Here is a 23,242-nt window from a genome sequence, read left to right on the forward strand (position 1 = left end):
ATGGGATGGGCGAGACGACGACGCGACCCATCCTGGCTTCCCGAAACGCGCTACGGTGCTGGGCGTCTAGGGTTTCCCACCCCGTACGACCTTGCCCGAAATGGCTACCACCGGTTCTTGATTCCTCCCCCCTTCCCACTCCTCACCATCTCGTCGTCTCCATCCTTTTAATCCCCACCCACCCACCCACCTCGCTTTGCTTGCTTTGCTTTGGTTTGCTAGGAGTTGTGGTGGTGGTGGTGGTGAGATCTAGGTGGGCGGCCGGCGAGGAGGTTGGGAGATGGGGAGGGGGAGGGTGGAGCTGAAGAGGATCGAGAACAAGATCAACCGGCAGGTGACGTTCGCGAAGCGCCGGAATGGGCTGCTCAAGAAGGCCTACGAGCTCTCCGTCCTCTGCGACGCCGAGGTCGCCCTCATCATCTTCTCCAACCGCGGCAAGCTCTACGAGTTCTGCAGCACCCAGAGGTATGAACCGCGCGCGCCCATCGATCACATCGCTCAAATCGATCGATCTGCCTCCCCCAGATCTGCGCGTCAAAAGCTGCACACAATCCCGCGATTTCCTGAGCTACCACCAGCTATTGCATCAAGCTCGCTAGCTAGGAGCAGCTACGATTTCTTGACAAGCCCGCGACGCGATCTGCGGCGTTCAAGCGCACGCAACGCTACCTAGGTTGCTCGATCGATCTCCCCGTGGATGCTCGAGCCGGGATCTGGGCGGTATCCTCGTGGTTTAGGGTTTTGTTTTCTGGTCCGCAAGGTGCTAGATCGATCGATGCATGCGCATGCCCATCTTTAATTACTTTGCGTGGGTTCGTTCTTCGATCTGTCGGTCTTACGATCACATCGTGCAATTTCATGATGTGTCGTCTCGGAACTCGAAAAGGAACCCGGAGAAGATGGCTTATTTGCAGCTGTTTCTTCTGGATCTGCAAGGTCCTCTCACTTACCTTGAAAGTATTAGTCCAATATTTCCATCATCTTGCAAAATAAATTACAAACCGACAATGCAATGGAATCCTGTTCGAACGGATTAAATTAGAAACTACCGGTTGATATCAATTAACTGGTATCATCACCACGAGTTAGCACGAAGGATGTGAGAGTGTGGAGGAGAGCGTGAGTGGCAAAGGAGCATAGCGTAGCGACGCTGCACATGTGGAGAAGCAGTGTTGGAGCCGGCATAAAAAGACTCTCATCTAGGATGGGAGTCCGTTGTGTAGTTTTTTAAAATAAATTATGGCCTAGGTCTCTCAAACCAAAATTAATTAAAAAAAAGCGCAAGGAAATTTTGTAGACACGAGCTACAAAATGAGAATAATTTGATCAAATATGATGTGATAAATCATTAGTTGTCCATATAGAGAATAGCTTCATTTTATTTTCAACCTATGGAACAAAGAAAATTAATTTTTTTTTTGGGGGGGGGGGGGGGCTAGCTTTCAAGAATCTTTCATTTCTGCATGTACTGTGTAAGAGCTAAGACACAAAAAGGGCATTATACCATTGTATATATTAATCATTATTAATCTCTCCTTGTCCCACTTATTTTAATATCTCATGTCTTTAACTTTGTAGCATGACTAAAACACTTGAGAAGTATCAGAAATGCAGTTACGCAGGGCCCGAAACAACTCTACAAAATAGAGAAAGCGAGGTAATGAGAATTGTGTTCTTTACCCATTATCTGGAAATTAGTTTTGAGTTGACCACATCCATGTAATCACTGTTTTCTTTCCTACTAGAATCATATATAGCATGTGTATTTTGTTTCTTTCAGCAATTGAAGGCTAGCCGCAATGAATACCTTAAACTGAAGGCACGGGTTGAAAATTTACAACGGACTCAAAGGCAAGTTATCATGCGTTATCACTGATAAACTTCGCGCTTGATGATACTCTTAATTAGATTTTTTTCCTTTGGAAAATTTGATACAAGAGCTATTTTGTAACAAGAATTATGATTTCACTTTTGCTATTAATCAATCGTTTGATTTTTTTCTTCTGTTAAATACGCGCGCAATAAATGGGGGTTGGAGAGGGTATGTATGGGTTTTTTGACTTACATGCACGTCTTCAAATTATCATCCAAGATTGATGAAATTAAAATTTTTAAATATTTGATCACTAGGCAGACCCTTATGATTTTGTATGTCATATCAGAAAGATCGGATGCGATCAACAATTAATCTATACATCTTTTTGTAACAATATTTATACAACAAAAGAACAAATTAACAATAACTTAAAAGTTGATTCCAACTAATTATTGGACGTTATCAGACTAGAAAACCTAAATGCCATATTTAAAAAATCAATAAAAGAGAGAAATCCTTCTAGCACGACTACTATTTAACAAGTAGGGCGCGCGCTCGGGGGCTACATATGCTTCTTTTATCAGCGCAAAGCACAAATGAAATATACAAGATAAAACACAAGCTCAGAATAAATCAATCCAACTAGTAAAACGCACACTATTACGTACTCTGGAATCTACTTTTTCCTTCAAAATATTAGTTGTAGACATATACAAACACAGTGTGTTAATATCATCAATATTCCCTAGTACTTAAAGACTGCTGGTAAGAGATTTATATAGAACATGATGTATACATGTCATTACTAAAAAAAGATATATTTTAGATTTAAATATTGGGTCAAATGTAATCATTTCTATCACTATACACAATACACACATTAATCACTTCCTATTTATTTTTTTTCTCATTTATCCATACCTACACTCACCTATTTTTTTCATTTATTATAGTTTTTCTTCTTAACTTTAATCTAAGCTAAACAATATATAGATACTAATATTCTAAAACGAGTGTAGCAGCTAGTAGTTGTTTAGACATGTAATAATACACCATTTAGAACACACGCTATAACTTTAATTAGTTTTTATCATGAACACATAATCAACCAGTTTAACGTCATGTTTACTTCATTGTACTACTTTTTAATAAGTAATTATTAAAACTGCTAGTCTAACTTAATCTGTGCGTACCTACTTTTGTGCCCTTTGTGGACCATTAAAGGAATTTGCTCGGTGAAGATCTTGATTCATTAGGCATAAAAGACCTCGAGGGCCTTGAGAAGCAGCTTGATTCGTCCTTGAAGCACGTCAGAACTACAAGGGTACTGAATTTTTTTTATATTAGATCATGAAAACAATTGCTGTATATATATAGTTTCCTTTTTAAGTAAGGGGCAATTTACTCAGTGATGAATCTAAAATAGAAATTACCGGGGATCCAATACATACTAATTATCTAATTTTTATACTTATACACTAATTAATATGATATAATTTAGTAGGAATCGGATAATTTACCCGGGGTCAGAGAACTCAGACCTTGGAATAATGACTATAGGTTTGCCCCTGAGTGTACTCGGACATACGTAGACCGTATAGTAGGTTGCATGCATGCATGGTCTGCATCAGAAGGCATTTGACTTAAATGCATGGCGCTGCACGCCAGTCCTTCCTGTTAACTACATGCAGTCATTAACTTTCTGCGTCAAAATTTGTAGGAACCTATGCATGCATGCATGGCGTGCTTATATATTTAATTTCTATATTTTTTTCTTGATAATGTTTTGTATCCTGCATGTTGTAGACAAAGCTTATGTTTGATCAACTGACGGAACTTCAGAGAAAGGTAATCCTTTTTGAGAACTCGTAAACACGAAATTTGATTGATCACATTTCCTTCATTAATTATTAAACGACCCTTTCTCTCTATTCAACTTGCAGGAACAAATGGTTTCTGAGGCAAACAGGTGCCTTAGGAGAAAAGTAAGTTATATAGAACTTCTCCATCATGATGAAAATACTTTCCCTTCCATCATATCTTAAAAAAAATGGTTCACTCTCTCTATCCCAATATATTGCCATATAGTATTGGATGTGATATCACTTGGTACTAGTAATCTTGATAGATTAGATTCATTTTACAAGTTTATGTCCCATCCAATAATAGGTAACTATATTTGGGAACAGTGGGAGTAGTAACATATTTTTGAAAAAATCTAAAAAATACCATTGACAAACGTCTAAGTCTAAGAAATGCCACTGACGAATACGAGTTCTAATAAATACTATCGTACAAACGAATTTGTTTAAGAAATGTCAGTGCCATTAGGTTTCCATCTATTTTTTGTCGTTAAATACACTGTTCATACTATAGCACTTAAAAGAAAAAGTTGACGGAACCCTAACGGCGATAACATTTTTTAGACAAATTCGTTTGTATGATGGTATTTTGTAGAACTCACGTTCGTCGATGACATTTCTCAAAATTAAGTGTTTGCCAATGACATTTGTTAGATTTTCTCCGTATTTTTCATACATGACTATACTGACCTCCAACTAAACCGTACTCTCTCCTAGCTGCTGGTAGCTGGTAGTTAGTTTCTTGTAGTTCATGTTATGGTGCTACTTTAACGTTTGTGTATTCTCATGATCAATGCATATATATATATAGCATCATGTCCCTGATTAGAGTACGTAGTGAATGAGGCAGAGAAAATATAACTGAGATTTTTATTCTATAACTGTAGCTAGAGGAAAGCAACCAGATTCGCGGGCAGCAAGCGTGGGAGCAGGGCTGTAACTTAATTGGTTATGAACGGCAGCCCGAAGTGCAGGCTCCTCTGCACGGCGGCAATGGCTTCTTCCACCCTCTCGATGCTGCTGGTGAACCAACTCTTCAGATAGGGTACGTCCTATGCTGCTGATAGATGCATGATCTCCTCATATATACACTTGAAACTAATTTGACATATCTGATCTAGGACAATTCTTTGTGCAATGTTTTCAAACTCCAAGTCTCCAATGCACTAGCTAGCTAGGTAGAAGTAGTTTCTAGATGCACACTGCTATACTATGGATTATTAGTATTATCCCTGTCCAATAATAACTGTAGCCTGCATTTTAAAATTAAACTATATGACTGTAGATAATATGAGACGAAGGTAATATATTTTTTTCTAATGCCTCTGGATGTGATGTGATATATATCTGTTTTAATTGCAGATACCCTGCAGATCACGAGACGATGAATGTCCCGTGCATGAACACCTACATGCCACCATGGCTACCATGATGACGACGATGACAGTTAATGAATTCTGAACTAATAAGATTGCATGCGTGCATGCATATGTACCGTTGCTACTTGGAGTGATCGATGGGTTTGAGCTAGTTTAAGATTGTTAGTACGTGTGCTTTGCGTGTAACTTGTGTGAGAACCTTAAAACTGCCTGTCTCTGTTTGACATATTCTGTGATATCAAACTTTAAGCTATCATTTTCATTCACTAATCACTATACATATATGCTGTTGCATGTATCTTTCCATCCATCCTATTTAGTTTGTTCTCATTCTGGACATCGCTCTCAGGTATTAACATCATTGTTTCTGTAGAGAATATTGAGAGCATCTCCAAAAACTACGACATATACTGGCATACATCTCTGAACTAGAATTTTTTTAAATTTTGAATTTTATTTATTAAATAATTTACAAATTTAATTTTGTATTTCAAAAAATCACAAAACTAACTTCCTCCCGCCCTCTAGGAGGGCAAAAAGGTGATGTGGCAAACGGCCACACGGTCCCGAGGGACGGCCGGAAATGGTGGCTCGACAAATTTTACATTTAGAACCTTTCCGCCCTCTGTAAGGGCGGCAAGGGCCTAAATACAAAATTTGCCATGCCGCCTGAAAATTTTACGATTTAACCATGGTTCGATAGAGATATGTATAATGTATGAAATTGTTTAACGAATAGTATTATTTGGCTTAGTGGTCACCATCCCTCTCTTCTATCTAAAAGACCGAAAGTCGAATCTCTGGAAACCGTGGATCAAACAAAAAAAATTCTCGGTTCGGCACGGCGAAATTGCATTTAGGCCCTTTCCGCCCTTTGTAAGGGCGGAAAGGGCCAAAATGCAAATTTTGCCGTGCGCCGTTTCGAGCCGTCACTCCCAACCGACTGGCTGTTTGCCACGTCACCTTTCCGCCCTCCTAGAGGGCGGGAGGAGGTTAGTTTTATGATTTTTTGAAATACAAAATTAAATTTGTAAATCATTTAATAAATAAAATTAAAAATTCATAAAATTCTTCTGAAATAAATAGCAGAAAGAAAGACACGACGGATTGGGGACGGCCCACGGCCCGTTTCGGCCCATGGAATCCATGCAGGGGGATTCTCCTTAATAATTCGGGCGTCGTAGCGCGTAGGCCGGCCCACCCTCCTTGGAGGCCAGAGTCACTTGCACACAATGAATTCCTGTGCTCCATCTTCATGCATTTTATTCCAATATTTTTTTTCCGCTAAAGCATGGGACTTGTACATTAGAGATATATTTTTTTTGGAAAAAGGACATGCGTACTATTATTTTTCTTATTAAATTTTTGTTAGAAACAGTGATGTGAGTATATTTAGACTCTATGTAACTTATATCTAGGTTAGATTAAGTGGTTGAGATCATCGTTAATAAGTGTTTGATAGAAAACAAATTAGTACGTGCAGCAATATTCTTTTCTTTTACTGATTTGTTCTTTTACCTTATTTTCTCTTCCGCTTGGATTAATTGATTAAAGATGCACGTACACACACATAAGAGTACGCTGCACGCGTTTTGTTTAAGACTGAGTACAATACAATGATATAGTACACAAAGGCTGCATTCTTTTGCTAAATTTTTCTCGGAATTTTTCTCGACTTTCACATCCACGCTTTTCAAACAGTTAAACGATATGTTTTTTCAAAGTTTCTATATAAAAGTTTATCATCTCATCTTTTTAGGTAGATTTTTAATTTTTTTGGTGATTAATTTTATCCTTTAAACAACTAAATAGCTATCACAAAAATCAGATAATCTTTCAATAACAAAAGAACACAAACAAGAGATACGAGAGCATTCCTAACAACTTATCTATTCCATACTCTATCCTAGAAATAACATATGTGGTAAAAAAAGGGCTTCAACGAATACTCTATCCCAAAAATATTATATCATCTATATTACAGAGAGAAACACCAAATATAACGTATATCTCTCGTCACGCCATATTCCAACAGCTGACGCTCCCTCCCATTATGTATATTCTGTATTAGATCGAGTGAATCTAGTGTGTTGTTCATGTTCCTCATCGTTATTGTCGAGTGCAAAAGAGATATCGAGGGGAGATTTTTTTATGGTCATCCATGTGGTCATATGGAGGCAGCTGAGAATACTCTAATTATCATATTAGATGTTGTGTATATTAGATATGGAATACATATTAACAATGTAGTATATATCCACGTATGACTATTATATCGGTATGCTAGATTGGTTTTAGATGATATGTTAATTTTTAAGCTATTAGTTAACTATATTAGTAAACTTGTTGTAAGTATGCTATATAAATTATCATATCAGATATATGCTTAGCCGAAGAATAGAAAAGAGTACAAAAATAAGCAATACATGTGTTCTAGCTAGGTGTAACATAGACTCTAACTAACAAATCCTATGAGAAGTATTAATGAGAAATTATATATCTATAGCTGATTTTCATAAGAACAGACTATAATTAGATTAGCTCTAGACAATATGTTAATTTTTAGAGTCCGTATTTGGTTATTAGTATTGATCGCGTTCTTAACAAAATCACAAGATAAATATACTTACCTCATTAGTTAAAATCCTATGAAAAGCTCACTAACACACGAGTGACTGTATGCAAATAAAGAAGTTTTTTTCCCCTCATAATTCTCCAGGTGAGATGGTGGCAAAAGTGACCCCTCCTAGGTGTGTTTGTTTCTAGGGGCTAAACTTTAGTTTCTAGTCATATCGGATATTTAAACACTTATTATAAATAGTAAACGTAGTTTATAAATAAAACCCATGTATAATCTTGGACTAATTTACGAGACGAATCTAATGAGCCTAATTAATCTATGATTAGCTTATGTAATGCTACATTAAACATTTGCTAATTATGAATTAATTAGACTCAAAAAAATTGTCTCACGGATTAGCTCTCATTTATGAAATTAGTTTTTTGATTAGTCTATATTTAATACTTCAAATTAATGTCCACATATCCGATGTGACATGGGGCTAAAAACTTTACCCCATCTAAGTTATCCAGTAGCAGTAGTAGTACTTCTTGTCCAGCAGCAGCAGGCGCTGTTATTTGGTTGGTTAAGTAACACATAAAAAGGTAATAATAAGTTAATATATAATTAATTACATAAAAGTATAAAAGTGGATTGGTTTGATTTTTAAAATTTACTATATTATATAAAATTTTAGTAAAAATATATAGTTTAGTATTTTGAAAAACGTATGTGTGATGAGAGAATCCGAAAGAACTCGACCGTGGTTTACTAGTGGTGCACGAAAAGGATGAAAATCAGATGCAGCATGTCAAGCATGCTGCGTTATTTTGTACTGCTTATGTTTGTATTATTTTTCAGTTTTTATACGTATATTTTTGAATGATTAAAGATTTATTTTATATAATTTTTTTCTATATAAAAGTTTATTATCTTATAATTTTGAAGTAGGTTTTTAATTTTATAATAGTTAGTTCTATTGCTTATATCATTAAATAGATTTAAAAAAATCTAGTACTTTTTTGTTACGGGGTCACATCGGCGTGTACGGTAACACATTTAAAGTATTAAACATGGTATAATTATAAAACAAATTTCAGATTCCACCAATCTTTTGAGTCCAATGGATCTGTCATTAGCATATGTTGGTTACTGTAGCACTTATGGCTAATCATGTACTGATTAGACTTAAAAGATTTGTCTCAAGATTTTCTCCATAACTATGTAATTAGTTTTAATTTTCACTGATATTTAATGCTTCGTTTAAATGTTTAAATATTTGATGTGATATTTTTGAGAAATGATTTTAGCAACTAAAGCGGGCCTACTATACCCCTCATAATTCTCCTGGTGAGATGGTGGCAGGAGTGATAGCTCTTCCTTATCCAGTAGTACTACTCTAGCATGCAAAAGGCTGATAATATGAAACATGGACCATGTGAAACATCAGCATAGCAGGGTTGCTTTCTTTAACGTTGATTTTTTTCAGTTTTTTTCTCATAATTGGATGGACCATGTGAAACACCAGCATAGCAGGGTTGCTTTCTTTAACGTTGTTTCTTTTTCTTTACACGCACATTTTTTGAACTACGTGCTAAATAATGTATTTATTTTTTAAAAATTATATATATTATTTACCTTAATAAATAGATAGCATAACAAGAAAACAACTCAGCCCAATGAAACAGCCAGTGCGTGTACTGCCAGCGACACGATGGTAAGCTTTAGGTGCGGTGTCGTGCTCCAGTCCCAAAATAAGTTTAGTTTATTTATTTCTAATAACTAAGAAATTTAATATCTTTATTTTATAAACGTCTAGTAATTTTATTATAATTTATTTGCAATATATTTTACATGCTCCAATACAACAGTTGGTTCGTAAACTCCAATGCAATAAGTAATTAAAGATAAATTTACTTTAAAATAAACAAAGGGGTTGTTTAGTTTCAAAATTTTCACCCAAAAACATCAGATCGAATCTTTGGACACATAAATAGCGTATTAGACATAGATAAAATAAAAAACTAATTGCACAGTTACGTGAGAAATCGTGAGACGAGTCTTTTGAGCATAATTAGTATGTGATTAGCCATAAGTACTATAGTAACTCACATGTGCTAATGATGGATTAATTGGCTCAAAAGATTCGTCTCGCGGTTTACAGGCCAGGCGTGAAATTCGTTTTTTTCATTCGTATCCGAAAACTTTTAACATCCGGTCAAAAGTCTAATATGACATGCAAAAATTTTCATTTCACCAATTAAACACCCCCTAAGAGGATAATTGCTTCTTTGGAACAAAAGGGTTTTGAAGGATTAAATTCCTATAAAAATCTTATATGGTACGTCATTGACTTTTTCTAATGTATGTTTGACCATTTGTTTTTATTCAAAAAATTTACATAATTATTAATTATTTTTATATCATTTATTTATTGTTAAGTATATTTTTATGCATATATAGCTTTACATATTTTATAAAAAAATAAATAAGACGAAGGACTAAATGTATATAAAAATGTAAATGACGTTAATCATTTAGGTACGGAGGAGAGAGTACTTCGGGACAAATGAGGCCTGGTTAGTTATCAATTTTTTTTCTAAAAACATCACATCGAATTTTTGGACACCTAAATAAAGCATTAAATATAGATGAAATAAAAAACTAATTGCACAGTTACGGAAGAAATCTTGAGATGAATCTTTTGAGCCTAATTAGTCCATGATTAACCATAAGTATTACAGTAACCAACATGTGCTAATGACGGATTAATTAGGCTCAAAAGATTCGTTTCGCAGTTTCCAGGCTAGCCGTGAAATTTATTTTTTCATTCGTATCTAAAAGCCCATTTCAACATCCGATCAAACATTTAACGTGACATCTCTCTTAAAAAATTTTATCAATCTAAACACCGAAAACACCGCCGTCTGAAAGGAGGAGAGGATGCAACGAAGAAGCACACGTCAGCCCAGCCTCGCGAGTCTTCCGGGCCCAGGCAAAGGGCGCATCCAATCGGAGCCGCGGCACGTGCTCTCAAACGCAAAATAAAAAACAATATCTTTCGCGCATTCAATCCAAATCCAACTCCAAGACGGACGGGAAGGATAGAGAGCATGGACGTCGTCGTCCTCGCCGGCCGGCCTGTCCCCCACGCACGCAGCTGCCGCTTGCACGGAGAGATGGAGATGGAGATGGAGACGATGGAGTGAAGACCCCCTCCTCCACACCTTTCCTTTGCCAAGAATGGGTGCCCTCACCACCACATTTTCTTCCCCCTTTTAATCATCAATCCACCCCCACCCCACCTCTCCACCACTGCTAGGGGGAGGAGACGAGGACGTTGCTGTCGTCGCCGGCGGCGGGGGAGGGGGGAGCGGGAGGAGTGAGGAGGAAGAAGAAGCGGGGGCGGGTGGAGCTGCGGCGGATAGAGGACCGGACGAGCCGGCAGGTGCGCTTCTCCAAGCGCCGGAGCGGCCTCTTCAAGAAGGCCCACGAGCTCGCCGTGCTCTGCGACGCCGAGGTCGCGCTCGTCGTCTTCTCCCCCGCCGGCCGCCTCTACGAGTTCGCCTCCTCCGCCTCCAGGTAAAACTCCCACTGCACCGCACCCGCTCTAGCTACTCCTACTGCTGCAGTTTCGTCTTGAGCACTATTTTTTTTTCTCGCCTCAAATATCTGGTGGTACTCGAGCTTGCCGTGCAGCGATGAACTGATGATCCAGTGCTAGCTACTACCTTCTGCTCAGCTTTTGTTTGCTGTTTTGCTTGCCTCCGTCTAGCTACTTTTCTTTGGCGTTTCTCGATCTAGCTAGATTGTACACTGATGCAGAATGGACTGGAAATTTCTTCTTCTATGCTTACACTGGTTAGTAAAAAAGACTTCATTTTTTTAGTCTACCTATACAAAGCTAAACAGCCTAAACTCTTTATTTTTTTCAAAGCCAAATTATTGTCCATTATTTTTTTAATGTTAATACATTTATCTATTTTTAAAATATAATACAGTAATTATTAAAAATAAAAGCTTTTATGGGACGAGCAAGAGTAGATAAAAACGAGACCTTTGAGTAGTATTTGTTGGGCTAACTGAAAACACGATAAATCGCTGCTGGTACTACTAATTTTATGTCGCATTTCAAGATTTTCATTTTGGGGGTTTCTCACTTGCACAATCTTTCATGCATCCAGTTTCTGCACGTTTGCACCCCCCTCGCTTCTCACCCGAGGATTTTTCTTTTTACACCCCGAGGATTTTTCTTTTTACACCCTAAAATCTGTGATATGAATGTGCATGCATTCGTGTGAAACCGTTGTGGCGTGAGTTCGTGTGTATCCGAGTTATACTCTTAAAAAAATATAATACTGTAATGCACGTGGGTGCCGAGTAAAGCGCAATTTTAACGTGCATATCCTCGTCACTAGCACATTATTTATTTATATTTTGGAACTTGTACTTTCAGTAACCATATAAGTAAGATATTTGTATCATTATCTGGAGACGTACTGAAAGTCTAGCGTCAAAAGATGATCGCACAAGTCTGCAGCTGCGCTTGTGACGATCTACCAATAATATATGCGAACTAATTATGACATGACATCAATGCATGTGTGCATGCCAAGCTCATTTATATTATCTTTGTTACACGTTATAGAGTGTTTTAGTTTTGTCTTAAATCAATTTTTCATTTAAGTTTATAAAAACACGCAAACATATCAACACCAAATTAGCACCATAAAATATGTATTGATAATGCATTTATTATATGCTAGGTTTTAAATAAAACGTTCAAGGCTTTTCACATAGGACAAAACTACAACTTCTTAAATATGGAACAAAGAAGGTATTGGTTCAAATACTTGCATAAAATATCCTAATATGAATTTGCAAAACAAGACCTTCAAAATCTGTTTTTTTTTGTTATTCAAACACATAGAAGCGAAAATTACATCATATCTATATGTACCTTTTGTTGGTTAATTCATTTCTAGAAAGCACCAGCTGACTATCTATCTCTCTCATACTACTCCGTCCCAAAAAAAAAAAAAGATTTCTGAGTTTTGTGTACGGAGTGTTTGACCATCCGTCTTATTTAAAAAAAATTATTAAAAAATTGAAAAAAATTAGTCACATGTAAAGTACTATTCATAATTTATCGTATAATAACAATAAAAACACTAATCGTAAAAAAATTTAAATAAGACGAATAGTCAAAAATTTTATCCAAAAACTCTAAAATTCGTTTATTTTGGGACAAAGGTTGCACTTTCTTAAAGCACAAAAGTCAAAAGATAGTACACTGTCATATCTACTCATATCTAGTAGCTTGTACTCCCTCCGTCTTAGAATAAGACAGCTTTTCGGTTCCTGTGTCCAGTGTTTGATTATTCGTTTTATTTAAAAAATTTTCAAGAAATTTAAAAAAAATTAGTCACACATAAAGTAGTATTCATGATTAATCATCCAATAAAAACAAAAATATTAATCAGTTTTTTAAATAAGATGAAAAGTTAAAAAATATAGGTAAAAGTGAAAGATTGATTTATTTTGGGACGGAGGGAGTATTAGCTTGCAATAGCTAGTAAATATTAGAATATTCAGTGTATCATGAATCTTCCTCCCATGTCGGTTTGACAGCCTATGGCCTCGTTCGAAACCAACCAACCAGCGACACTTTTCTCTTTTTTTCCGCGCGCACGCTTCCCAAGCGGTTAAATGGTGTATTATTTGGAAAAAAGTTTTATATGAAAGTTGTTTAAAAAACTTAGATTAATCCATTTTTTAAGTTTACAAAAACTAATATTCAATTAATCATGTGTTAATGACTTTCTTCGTTTTACGTGCGCTGCGCTGATCAACCACGCTGACTTAGTCAACTTCGAACGCTGCCTATAAATAGGCAAGTTGTGCATGTGTATGAGCGTGTGAGGTGAAGAAAGCTGATGCAACCAAGCCCTGTAAAGTGAAGCAACAAAGAAGCAAAGATAGCTGCACATTGCAAGTATACTCACGAGCTCCCTCTATCTCTTTCACAACACATCTAGTCCCTTACTCCACAAATAATAAAAGACCAACACCTTTTGGTCCAAAGCATCCAAATATTTATTTGGTTAAATAGTGTGAATAATTAATTGATGTCTCGGAGAAACAAACACTTTCACTAATCTTTCAAAACTAATCATTTTGTAATGACAGGTATATTAGTATGTAAGCCATTACAACCCTGTAACCACAATCTTGCCATCTTACCGCTTTCGGTTTAACTTGCTGATTTGAAATTCTTTCGTGCAGCATTGAGGAAATTTTTGGTCGATATTGGGACCTTCTGGACAGATCAATTGATCTCAATACTGAAGCACGAGACTCTCAAGTTGATTGCGCTATACAGGTTTAGCACACAATCGTCGAGTTAATTATAGTAATGCAGCATTTTTTTACTTATGACCATGATAATAAATCTTCTATTTAAGTTCACATATCTAGAGTGTTGTTCCTAATTTGGCATCTTGTTTAGTTGTGCTAAAATTGAACATCAATGTTAGTATCCATTTATCAAATCCTTAAATGTTAGTATCTAATGTTAGGCTATGTTTGATTCAACTTGAGATTATTACCATCTGGCTTATTAGGAGTAAGTTAAAACAAAGAGATAGATTATTCTAACAGATTATTTTAATCTAAAGCCTAGATTACTATAATATGATATGCCCACCCAAAGGTGTCTTTTTTTTATTATTGCATGGTTAAAGACCACTATCATCGGATACTTTAAAATAGTTACACATATTTGCTATTTATTTCCACTTAAGCTTATAATAATCTAGTTTACAGTAATCTGACTCCATAATCCAGATTACAATAATCCCTAGCTGAAACAAACAAGACCTTAGTATCCTGATGTAGCTCATCGAGAGCCTGTTCCGTTGAAAAACTACTTCTAAGGGCGGTGATACACCAAAACTGTGTTGATTTGTCAAGAATATATTACAAAGATCCCAAGGCGTAACTATTTGTACCCTCGGGTTGATACAAGTCCATATCAGACATGAGATAAAACTATCCTAACAGAAAAAGGATCCTGCCTAATTACAAAGAATAACACTATCATGCCGTGGTCTTCACAATTCATCCTTGAATTCGTCCTTTCCATATATCGATTGACTTCTTTTTTAACTAAATCTACTAAATGCCGTACCAAATTTTAGTGTTAAAATATGCATATATGGCCCACCTCATCTTGTCGAGCAGAGTAATATGGATTTTGTAGGCAGTGTGTTTCACTACCACTACACTAACACAGAAGAAAACAACTAAGCTCATCGTGCAGAGTGGACTAATCAAATTTTAGAGGCAAGGTGTTACACTATCACTACACTAACACAGAGGGAAAACAACTATGATTAAATGACATCCACGATTTCACCTAATTTTGGTTAGCACAACAACAAATTTTGCATAGATCAAGAAACAATGATCATGTTTAGGCTAGGCTTCAGATAGATCATGTAACTCATAGACAGACCTCTCGTCAATATTTCTCCTCATACATTACTTATCAATTATTATCATTAACTAGTCCAGATTTTATGTTTACTCAGCCTTTGCAAGTAACTAGCACAACTCCACCTTAAACAACCCTGGAGCTAAAGCGGCCACATATATACTAGATTCTTATTTTTAAGCCTAGAATATACCTAATTGACACCAATGGTATTTCTAAAATTTTTCAGTGTGACATGTTCCATCTTATCTACCAGGAATCAATGTAATCATTCCTACTTTAATGATTGAATAGTTTATATATACAAACTGGTAAGGGAACATTTCCCTACACTTGCCATAGAGATCTTTCATCAAACTTCACCCTCGTGAAACATATGTGGAAGCAACGACCAAAATCTAAATCCATTTATAGAAAGTACTGGTCGAATAATGACATGTACAACATTTGAATCACATTCCAACACTTTTGAGCATGCAACCCTAATTTCTTCAAATATGAAGTATGCATCATGGAGAATTGAGGTTGACTACCATTGGAGCTGTTGTTAAGCTTGATCCCCACATGGGTCATCCTTAATCTTACTGCTTGCACATCCTTGAGACTTGCGATGCCAATGGTGACGAGGAGCTTCGCATTAAGGGGAGGCGGGTGGTGGCATTGTAGATATGACAACCTGGTTAGGGGTGATGGATGTGTAGTCCCCATGGAGCATGATGTCGTTGCTGGGGAGTACAAGGAAGTATGTGTGATGACGACCTATAATAGGCCCATGCAATTGGGTATTAATTATTTTAAACTTGAGAATGGATTTATATGATTTTTTAAAGAAACTTTTTATATTTTTTTTAAAAAAAACATAACGTTTAGTAGTTCGAGAAGCATGCTCACAGTTGACGAAGGAGTAGCCTAATCGAAACGCTGGTTCAAATTTAGCCCAAAGGTGCTTCCTCAATAGCTAGATTTTATGTTTTTTTTCCCTCTCCACTTGTATATTCAATCCATTCACACATCTAGGCATATATATTGAAAACAATTTTATATATTGTCAATTTGGGTTATAGCTGAATATTCTTGACATTTTCAGGATTAAGTATTTATATATATATATATATATATATATTGATATGAGCCTGAGTGATCGACACTACAAAACAGTATGCATTTAAAATATGTAACTGGATTATTTCGGTTCCTGCAGTTTATGCTAATCACATTTACCTTCTTTTTCTTGACCTTCCAATCTTCTTTAATTGAACAGCTTGGCCAGAAAGAGCATTCAGTTCTAGATTCCGTGCCTAAGATAAATGACGTTACTGAATGGTAATGAAAATATTACTGATGATCAAGTGAGAAACCATTGTTTTTCTATTGAGGATGCTATTGCTATGTTTGATGTTGCTGTCTGATTGTCCAAGTAACTTTCAGTTTTTTGGAACCAAAGATCAACGAGCTCAGCATAGCTGAGCTTAGAGGTTTGGAGGAAGCTCTGAGTAACGCTTTGACAGATATTAAGGTCATACATTAACAACTTGTCTCCATCACATTCTAGCATGCGTACAGCTACTGCATTTCACTGCAACTGTTCATTTAAAGATATTTCATTGTAACTGTTAAACGTAATATACACGACAAGTTTGAGAGCAGCTTAATTTTGTTTCCATGCAGAACAAGCTGATGATGAAGGTGGTTGATGTGCTGCCCAAAAGCGAGGTTAGTTAACAGAAATTAGCTAAGCTCAGCTGAATTTTGAATCTTCCCAGTTACACAGTTCTATGTGCCGCTATATGAAGATGACTAAGCAATTGATCCCCTCTAAGATGAATTAAAAATTAATCAGTAAGTACTGAGAGAGAAAATAATTTCATGAGCAAATACTCATAAAGGCATATGATACGTGTAGAGCTTCATGGTGTTTAAACTGGCTAATATCCTTATGCTGTCTTTCTGCTCTTGCCTAAACTACAGAAATGCCAACTGAGGAAGAACTGCTGGATTTCAGAGCCGGAGGAGTGATCTCATCTTAAATTAAACTGAAGACGGAGGCTACACCTTTTTGCAGGCTTGCAGCAGTAAACCCTGCAAGTTCTGGCAAACGTTCATAAATTCAGTTTGCGGTGTTTACTTGCTTGATCACCCTAACTTTCTGCCCTGCTTGTGTATGAAAAAATCCTGACAAATTATGGCACAGTACATGGCCGACCGTTTCAGGAGTTACCGTGTAATTTACTAGAAGTTCCTTTGGAGCATGTGGAACAGTAATTCCTCTGGATTACTGTCGGAAATGAACAGCTAGCTAGCTGAAAAATTCATGTGATGTTCTTGTATTGCAAAAAGAGAAGACATTCAAGTCTGATTTTTTTTTTTTTGAATTGTGAAGTCTGATTCTTGCATGATTGTATCCTTCTCAGGTTCAGTTTCAACCTGATCCCAGCAGATCAGATCATCAGATCAGCATTGCACAACACTGACCACACAAACACACCGATCGAGTAGGATGGCTCGCCGGAGAACTTAACGGCGGGTGGCTAAGATGCCGCCGGCGGCGAGGCGGAGCAACCAACAGCAGCGTTCATGGCGGCTGCGACAGTCATAGGGAGCCTGGACCAACGGATGGTGGGCCGGGCCGCGTCGGTGGTCTGATAGGTGCTCTGCGAAGGCCCAATTAGAGTTCGATCTGGACTTGATTAATAATATCAAATAAGTCAAGGGACCATAGCGAAAAATGTACCTGACGTAGCAAACTCAGTATCGGCCGCAGATCTCACATCGAACGTCTGACGACGATCCAAAACGGGTTTCCCAACTACGGTGGCTGCAGGGCCTCGTCGGTTGGCCTAAAACGCCATAGTCCGTTCTCAAAATTTAAATTTCAAATTTACTTTTTTTTTATCGTAGTCCTTTTATTATTGACGTTTAGATCCCTATGAATATAAATATAAGAGTTTGAACTATATTATCTTATTACTAATATGTCGTTTGATGTTTTCTTTTAACTTGGGCAAACCGATGGAACGCTCCGGTAACTTGAGATGTTTTTGGGTCATCGACGGTTGAATGTAAAAATATTAGAGCAAGTTTAATGATAAATCTAATTATTGGCTATAAGATTGTATTAGAGCTAATGTGTGCAATAGGTTAATAGCAAGGTTGGCTCTAATATTCTGTTTCTGCCTTTTTCTTTCACTTATATAGTTAATACATCCATCTTCTAGCATGTGTAGATCTAGCTCTTATATAAGAGTCAATAACCATCAATTTTTTTTCTCCTTCACGTAAGACTAGACCAAGTTTAATGGTACTACATTTCAACAACAGATGAAAGTTCATCCATGGGAATCCTTCCTGATTCTTGTCGGGAAAACTAATGAGCTGAACATGTCAAATTCGTGCGACATTCCTGCATTACGAATTAAAGATCATCTCTACGGTGCTAGTAGCTGTAAAATCCATAAGAACTAAAAGGCATAGCATGATATGCAACACTGACCATACAACGATCGAATAGGATGGCTCGCCGGAGAACATACCGGTGGGTAGACGCCGGCGACCATGCATGGCGGCGGACGGGCAGACAGACCAGCTGATGGGCCAGGCCGGGCCGGGCCGGGCCGCCCTGGTGGTCAGGTAAGTGCTCTGCAGAGGCCCAATTAAATTGTAAGATGCGCTTAATTAATAGTAATATCGCATAATGCAAGGGACCGTTGAAACAAACTCAATCTCTGCCGCACATCTTGTACCGGACGTCTCACGATGACCAATTCCGGAACGGGAAACCGGATGACGTGTCTGACATGTGGGGCCCGACCATCAGAGTGATTCTGTGAAGAAGGGAATCAAGACTGCAAATCTGCATCATTTGCTAAAACTGACACAGTGATAAAGACGAACATAGAGCAGAGAGATTTCATCACAGTATGGCACAGCATTTGGCAATTGACAACTGAACTCATTCGAAAAGTAATTTTATTGGCACTGCAAAAACACCATGGATGCTAACTCACAAATATGATGGGTGTGGTGGGGCTACAGGAAATGTACTGCTGCTGCTGCACAACACAGATGTTTTCAGTGGCTCAGAAACTAACAGTGTACAACACAAATGAAAACCGCAAGAGCTTCAGTAGCTTAGCTTCAAGTGTTCAATCCTCTATATCCGGCGAAGAACTTTCTCAGCTGCCTCCACGGTCTTCTCGATGTCCTGCGAGGTGTGTGCCAAGCTGGTAAAGCCTGCTTCAAACTGGGATGGGGCTAGGTATACGCCTTCTTCCAGCATGCCCCGGTGGAACCTCCCAAACTTGGCGGTGTCACTCTTCTTGGCATCAGCAAAGTTGTGAACTGGGCCACCGGTGAAGAAGAACCCGAACATCCCCCTGATGTGTCCTCCACACATCTCGTGTCCGGTTTTCGCACCCGCATCCAATATCCCGTGAACAAGATCGCCGGTGATCTTGTCCAAGTAATCATAGGTGCCAGGCTCCGTCAGACGCTTGAGAGTGTGGATCCCAGCAGTCATAGCTAGAGGGTTTCCACTGAGGGTTCCTGCCTGGTACATTGGCCCTGCGGGAGCAACCGTCTCCATGATGTCCTTGCGTCCACCATAAGCACCAACTGGAAGACCGCCACCGATAATTTTCCCCATGGTTGTCACATCAGGGGTGATCCCAAAGTACTCTTGAGCTCCACCATAAGCTAAACGGAAACCAGTCATCACTTCGTCGAAGACCAAAAGTGCACCATCTTGTTTCGTCAAGTCACGGAGAGCATTCAGAAAACCGGGTTGTGGAGGAATGAAGCCAGCATTGCCAACAACGGGCTCAAGGAAGACAGCAGCAATCTGCCCTTTGTTCTCCTCAAACACTTTCTTTACTGCCTCGACATCATTGTATGGTGCCGTTAGAGTCTCAGATGTGGCTCCCTTGGGAACTCCAGGGGAGTCTGGGAGGCCTAGCGTGGCAACACCACTGCCAGCTTTAACAAGGAATGAATCTGCATGGCCATGGTAACAACCTTCAAACTTGAGAATCTTTTCCCTCCCAGTGAACGCACGCACAAGGCGGAGCGCTCCCATGCAGGCCTCTGTCCCTGAATTGACAAAACGGACCATTTCAACACTTGGTACAGCAGAGATGACCATCTCAGCCAACACATTCTCCAACACGCATGGAGCACCAAAGCTAGTTCCTTTCTTCAGAGTTTCAATCAATGCTGCATTCACCTGAATGAAACAATAAGGTTTCAGTATGGTGGTTTGGATCCAGTTAACACAAAAGTTTAGGTTTGGATTCAGTTAACACAAGGCCATACGGTATCATCTGCATGACCGATGATTGCAGGACCCCAGGAACCAACATAATCAATATATTCATTTCCATCCACATCCCACATACGAGAACCCTTCACAGAATCAAACACTATAGGCGGCCCACCAACTGATTTGAAGGCACGAACTGGTGAATTAACACCACCAGGCATCATCTCCTGCAATGCAGTGGAACGTCAGTCAGTACAAATATCCAAATCTGACTAAGGAAGAATCAAACATCAAACATAAAATGAGTATAAATTTGTTTTTAGTTTGCATAGGCTGCACCATCTCATGGCAGTTGAATATCGAAACATGGATGCTCTAAATTACAATATCAGTTAATATTATTGACCAAACTAAAGATCCAAGATGTAAACCAATTTGCATACCATGCAGTGGAACCAGGGCCTTTTCCCATTCAAAAAAAGAGAGAAAAATACACAACATGAATCGAAGGTATCGTTAAGTGCAAAATAAGGCTAGAAAATTAGAACTTCACATTCTTCAGATTAATTAATTATGAGAACTGTTCTGCTAATGACCATATTCCTGTCCTCGGGGGTAAGACCCTCATCCAAATTGGGGGTAAAAATAAAGGGATTCATCTTTTCACTTTTCTAGAAAAAAGTTAAATGGTATATTTGCAAACGAGATAATTTGTGAATAAAAATTCATCAACTCTAAATTTAAGGTTAAAAATTCAAATTTTAGCACCATAAGATGTGACATGGTACTCTCTCTAGGCACCATGTACCTTGGAACTAGTTTTGCTCTTCACTAATCACCTACATAATTGCAGCAATGTCTATGCTACAGCCTACATGTATGTCTGAATCTAACAACCTGCGGTATTAGCACAGTTGACCTTTCAAAAAGCTCACATTGCCCAATTCCGGCAGCCCCCATTTCCTCATTTCCACCTAATTCACCTCCTCACACCGCATCTTTTCACATGGACGAAGAAATAACGCACAAAATCCCCACAATTCCTACCCAGGCACATCTCCAGCATAGCGCAGGTAAACGTCATCACACAATTGCAATAAAGGAGAAGGGAAAAAAAGAGAAGAAAGCTCGGCGAGCAACCAACCAAACCAACCCCGCGCGCAGAAACCGAAGGGGGGGAGGTAAAAGACGCGTCACCTTGGCGGCGTTGAAGATCTCCTCGGACTTGTGCACCGTGTACGCCTTCTCCCCCTTCTCGACGGAGATGGCGGCCCGCACGACGGAGCGCGCGGCCCGGGCGTGGGAGGGCCTCGGGGCCATCGGCCGGGCCGAGATCCCCGAGGCTACGGCGGCGGCGGCGGCTGCTCCGGCCATGATTCCTTCCTGGCTCCTTCCTTGCGCGCGTGGAGAGGATGAGGGAGGGGATAAGAAAATTCCGGTGGGTTTGGTGCGATTGGGTCTTAAAGGTGCGGTCTGGGCCCACTTGTCAGAGAGTTTTTGATTTCTTTTGGGAGGAAAAGAAAATGATACGGTTGATTTTTAGCCGTACGATCTTCATCTAACGGTTGCAGTGAACACACGGCGTTGCTGGCTTATAGAGAGGCTTGTTGGTATGGTGGGCTTGTTGACAAATATATCCTTCCCTCCGATTTATGAATCTAGCCATAAATTAGACATAAAGTATAATAAATTGTATATGTTCATCGATAAATTTAGATAAAGTTAAAAAGTTTTACAATATGAAATGGATATAATATACTTATATATATATATGTTTAGATTTATCAGTACCATATAAATATAAATATAGTAAATACTACAAAATAACTAATAAGCATGACTAAATTTTCTTAAAAAATTATACATAACTAATAAGTATAACTAAATTTTCTTTAAAAAATTATACATATGTTTTTAATGGCATTATATGGTCTGAGACTTCAAATGTTGAATGTGACATTCCCAAAACTTACATATGTGGTTTTGATATACTAGGTTTACTTTCTTTTTACCAGATTTTTTTCTTGAATTTTATACACACGCTATTCAAATTGTTAAACAGCGTTTTTTTTAAAAAAAATATTTATAGAAGTTTGGTGTGGGTTTTTTTGCAAAACGTTTATGTATAGAAGTTCATCATAATTTCACCATTTATACTACTAAATATAAAAATTTGAGCATTTTTTATCTTTTAGTAACCAAATAACGCATCCATTCACAGTTACGGACTACCGTGAACCTGCAGAAGAGATAGGATCACGTAACGTTGTATGGGCCGTAAACTAAGGATGGGCTAGCAGTGTTGTCACTCCAATTTCAAAATGACTACCGACTCCAATTTCAAAATGACAGAGACATACCGATTTGGCTGGATTCTTTTTAAAAGGTAGAACACTATCTAATTTTTAATAGCTACTTAATAGAACAAATGATAAAATTAACTAATATAAAATTAAAAATCTACGCTAAGGTAATATTATAAACTTATATATATATATACATACACTCCATTTAGCAATCTAGATAGCTTACGAAAATCGAGAAATAATGACACGGCCATTGTGTTGGTCGAGAGATGAGATAAACTGAGATATAAAAAGAAATTTTGATTCACACCGCAATACTTAACGACAGCACAGATTTAAACAGTCGGTCACAAATGTGAAAGGAGCATCAGAGAAAACTGCATGACCGTTTTGAAATTATAAGATGTTCTGAGAATTGAATGATAATAAATTTAGAGACATATAAAACATTTATTGATCCAACCTAGATAGGACCAAAACATCTATAATATGTAACATCCCAATCAACTTGGATTCAACAACGCACGCCAACTCAAAAGGATGGGGCAAATGAGGTATTCTGGCGCCCAA

At 38.0% G+C, this 23,242-nt stretch overlaps 3 protein-coding genes across 3 annotated transcripts; 2 read left to right on the plus strand and 1 right to left on the minus strand.

Moving 5' to 3' along the window:
- The first annotated feature begins 170 nt into the window (after positions 1-170).
- Positions 171-5,311, plus strand: LOC102700919 (MADS-box transcription factor 7). Its single transcript, XM_006659559.3, has 8 exons — positions 171-465; positions 1,579-1,657; positions 1,781-1,851; positions 3,041-3,140; positions 3,623-3,664; positions 3,760-3,801; positions 4,566-4,723; positions 5,041-5,311. The coding sequence occupies exons 1-8, from the start codon at positions 281-283 to the stop codon at positions 5,108-5,110; spliced, it is 747 nt and encodes a 248-aa protein (XP_006659622.1). The 5' UTR covers positions 171-280; the 3' UTR covers positions 5,111-5,311.
- A 5,419-nt stretch (positions 5,312-10,730) lies between these two features.
- On the plus strand, positions 10,731-17,337 carry LOC102711009 (MADS-box transcription factor 51-like). Its single transcript, XM_006660262.2, has 7 exons — positions 10,731-10,760; positions 10,940-11,199; positions 13,903-13,999; positions 16,374-16,435; positions 16,541-16,628; positions 16,781-16,825; positions 17,081-17,337. Exons 1-7 carry the CDS (start codon positions 10,731-10,733, stop codon positions 17,126-17,128), a joined length of 630 nt encoding a protein of 209 aa, XP_006660325.1. The 3' UTR covers positions 17,129-17,337.
- A 1,719-nt stretch (positions 17,338-19,056) lies between these two features.
- Positions 19,057-22,141, minus strand: LOC102701195 (glutamate-1-semialdehyde 2,1-aminomutase, chloroplastic). Its single transcript, XM_006659560.3, has 3 exons — positions 21,564-22,141; positions 20,420-20,593; positions 19,057-20,330 (listed from the first exon to the last, which is right to left on the minus strand). The coding sequence occupies exons 1-3, from the start codon at positions 21,738-21,740 to the stop codon at positions 19,263-19,265; spliced, it is 1,419 nt and encodes a 472-aa protein (XP_006659623.2). The 5' UTR covers positions 21,741-22,141; the 3' UTR covers positions 19,057-19,262.
- Positions 22,142-23,242: the final 1,101 nt, after the last annotated feature.

This window comes from Oryza brachyantha, chromosome 8 (genome assembly GCF_000231095.2).
Source record: "Oryza brachyantha chromosome 8, ObraRS2, whole genome shotgun sequence".
Lineage (NCBI taxonomy): Eukaryota > Viridiplantae > Streptophyta > Magnoliopsida > Poales > Poaceae > Oryza > Oryza brachyantha.

What these genes read in the sequence shown, in the direction of transcription:
- LOC102701195 (XM_006659560.3), bottom strand. Translation starts at nt 21,740, where the DNA reads ATGGCCGGAGCAGCCGCCGCCGCCGCCGTAGCCTCGGGGATCTCGGCC. An exon ending in AGATCTTCAACGCCGCCAAG is followed by an intron (nt 20,594 to 21,563) that starts GTGACGCGTCTT and finishes ACTGCATTGCAG; the next exon opens with GAGATGATGCCTGGTGGTGT. An exon ending in TCGGTCATGCAGATGATACC is followed by an intron (nt 20,331 to 20,419) that starts GTATGGCCTTGT and finishes TGTTTCATTCAG; the next exon opens with GTGAATGCAGCATTGATTGA.
- LOC102700919 (XM_006659559.3), top strand. Translation starts at nt 281, where the DNA reads ATGGGGAGGGGGAGGGTGGAGCTGAAGAGGATCGAGAACAAGATCAAC. An exon ending in GAGTTCTGCAGCACCCAGAG is followed by an intron (nt 466 to 1,578) that starts GTATGAACCGCG and finishes TTAACTTTGTAG; the next exon opens with CATGACTAAAACACTTGAGA. An exon ending in ACAGGTGCCTTAGGAGAAAA is followed by an intron (nt 3,802 to 4,565) that starts GTAAGTTATATA and finishes CTATAACTGTAG; the next exon opens with CTAGAGGAAAGCAACCAGAT.
- LOC102711009 (XM_006660262.2), top strand. Translation starts at nt 10,731, where the DNA reads ATGGACGTCGTCGTCCTCGCCGGCCGGCCT. An exon ending in AAGTTGATTGCGCTATACAG is followed by an intron (nt 14,000 to 16,373) that starts GTTTAGCACACA and finishes TTAATTGAACAG; the next exon opens with CTTGGCCAGAAAGAGCATTC. An exon ending in ATGTGCTGCCCAAAAGCGAG is followed by an intron (nt 16,826 to 17,080) that starts GTTAGTTAACAG and finishes CCTAAACTACAG; the next exon opens with AAATGCCAACTGAGGAAGAA.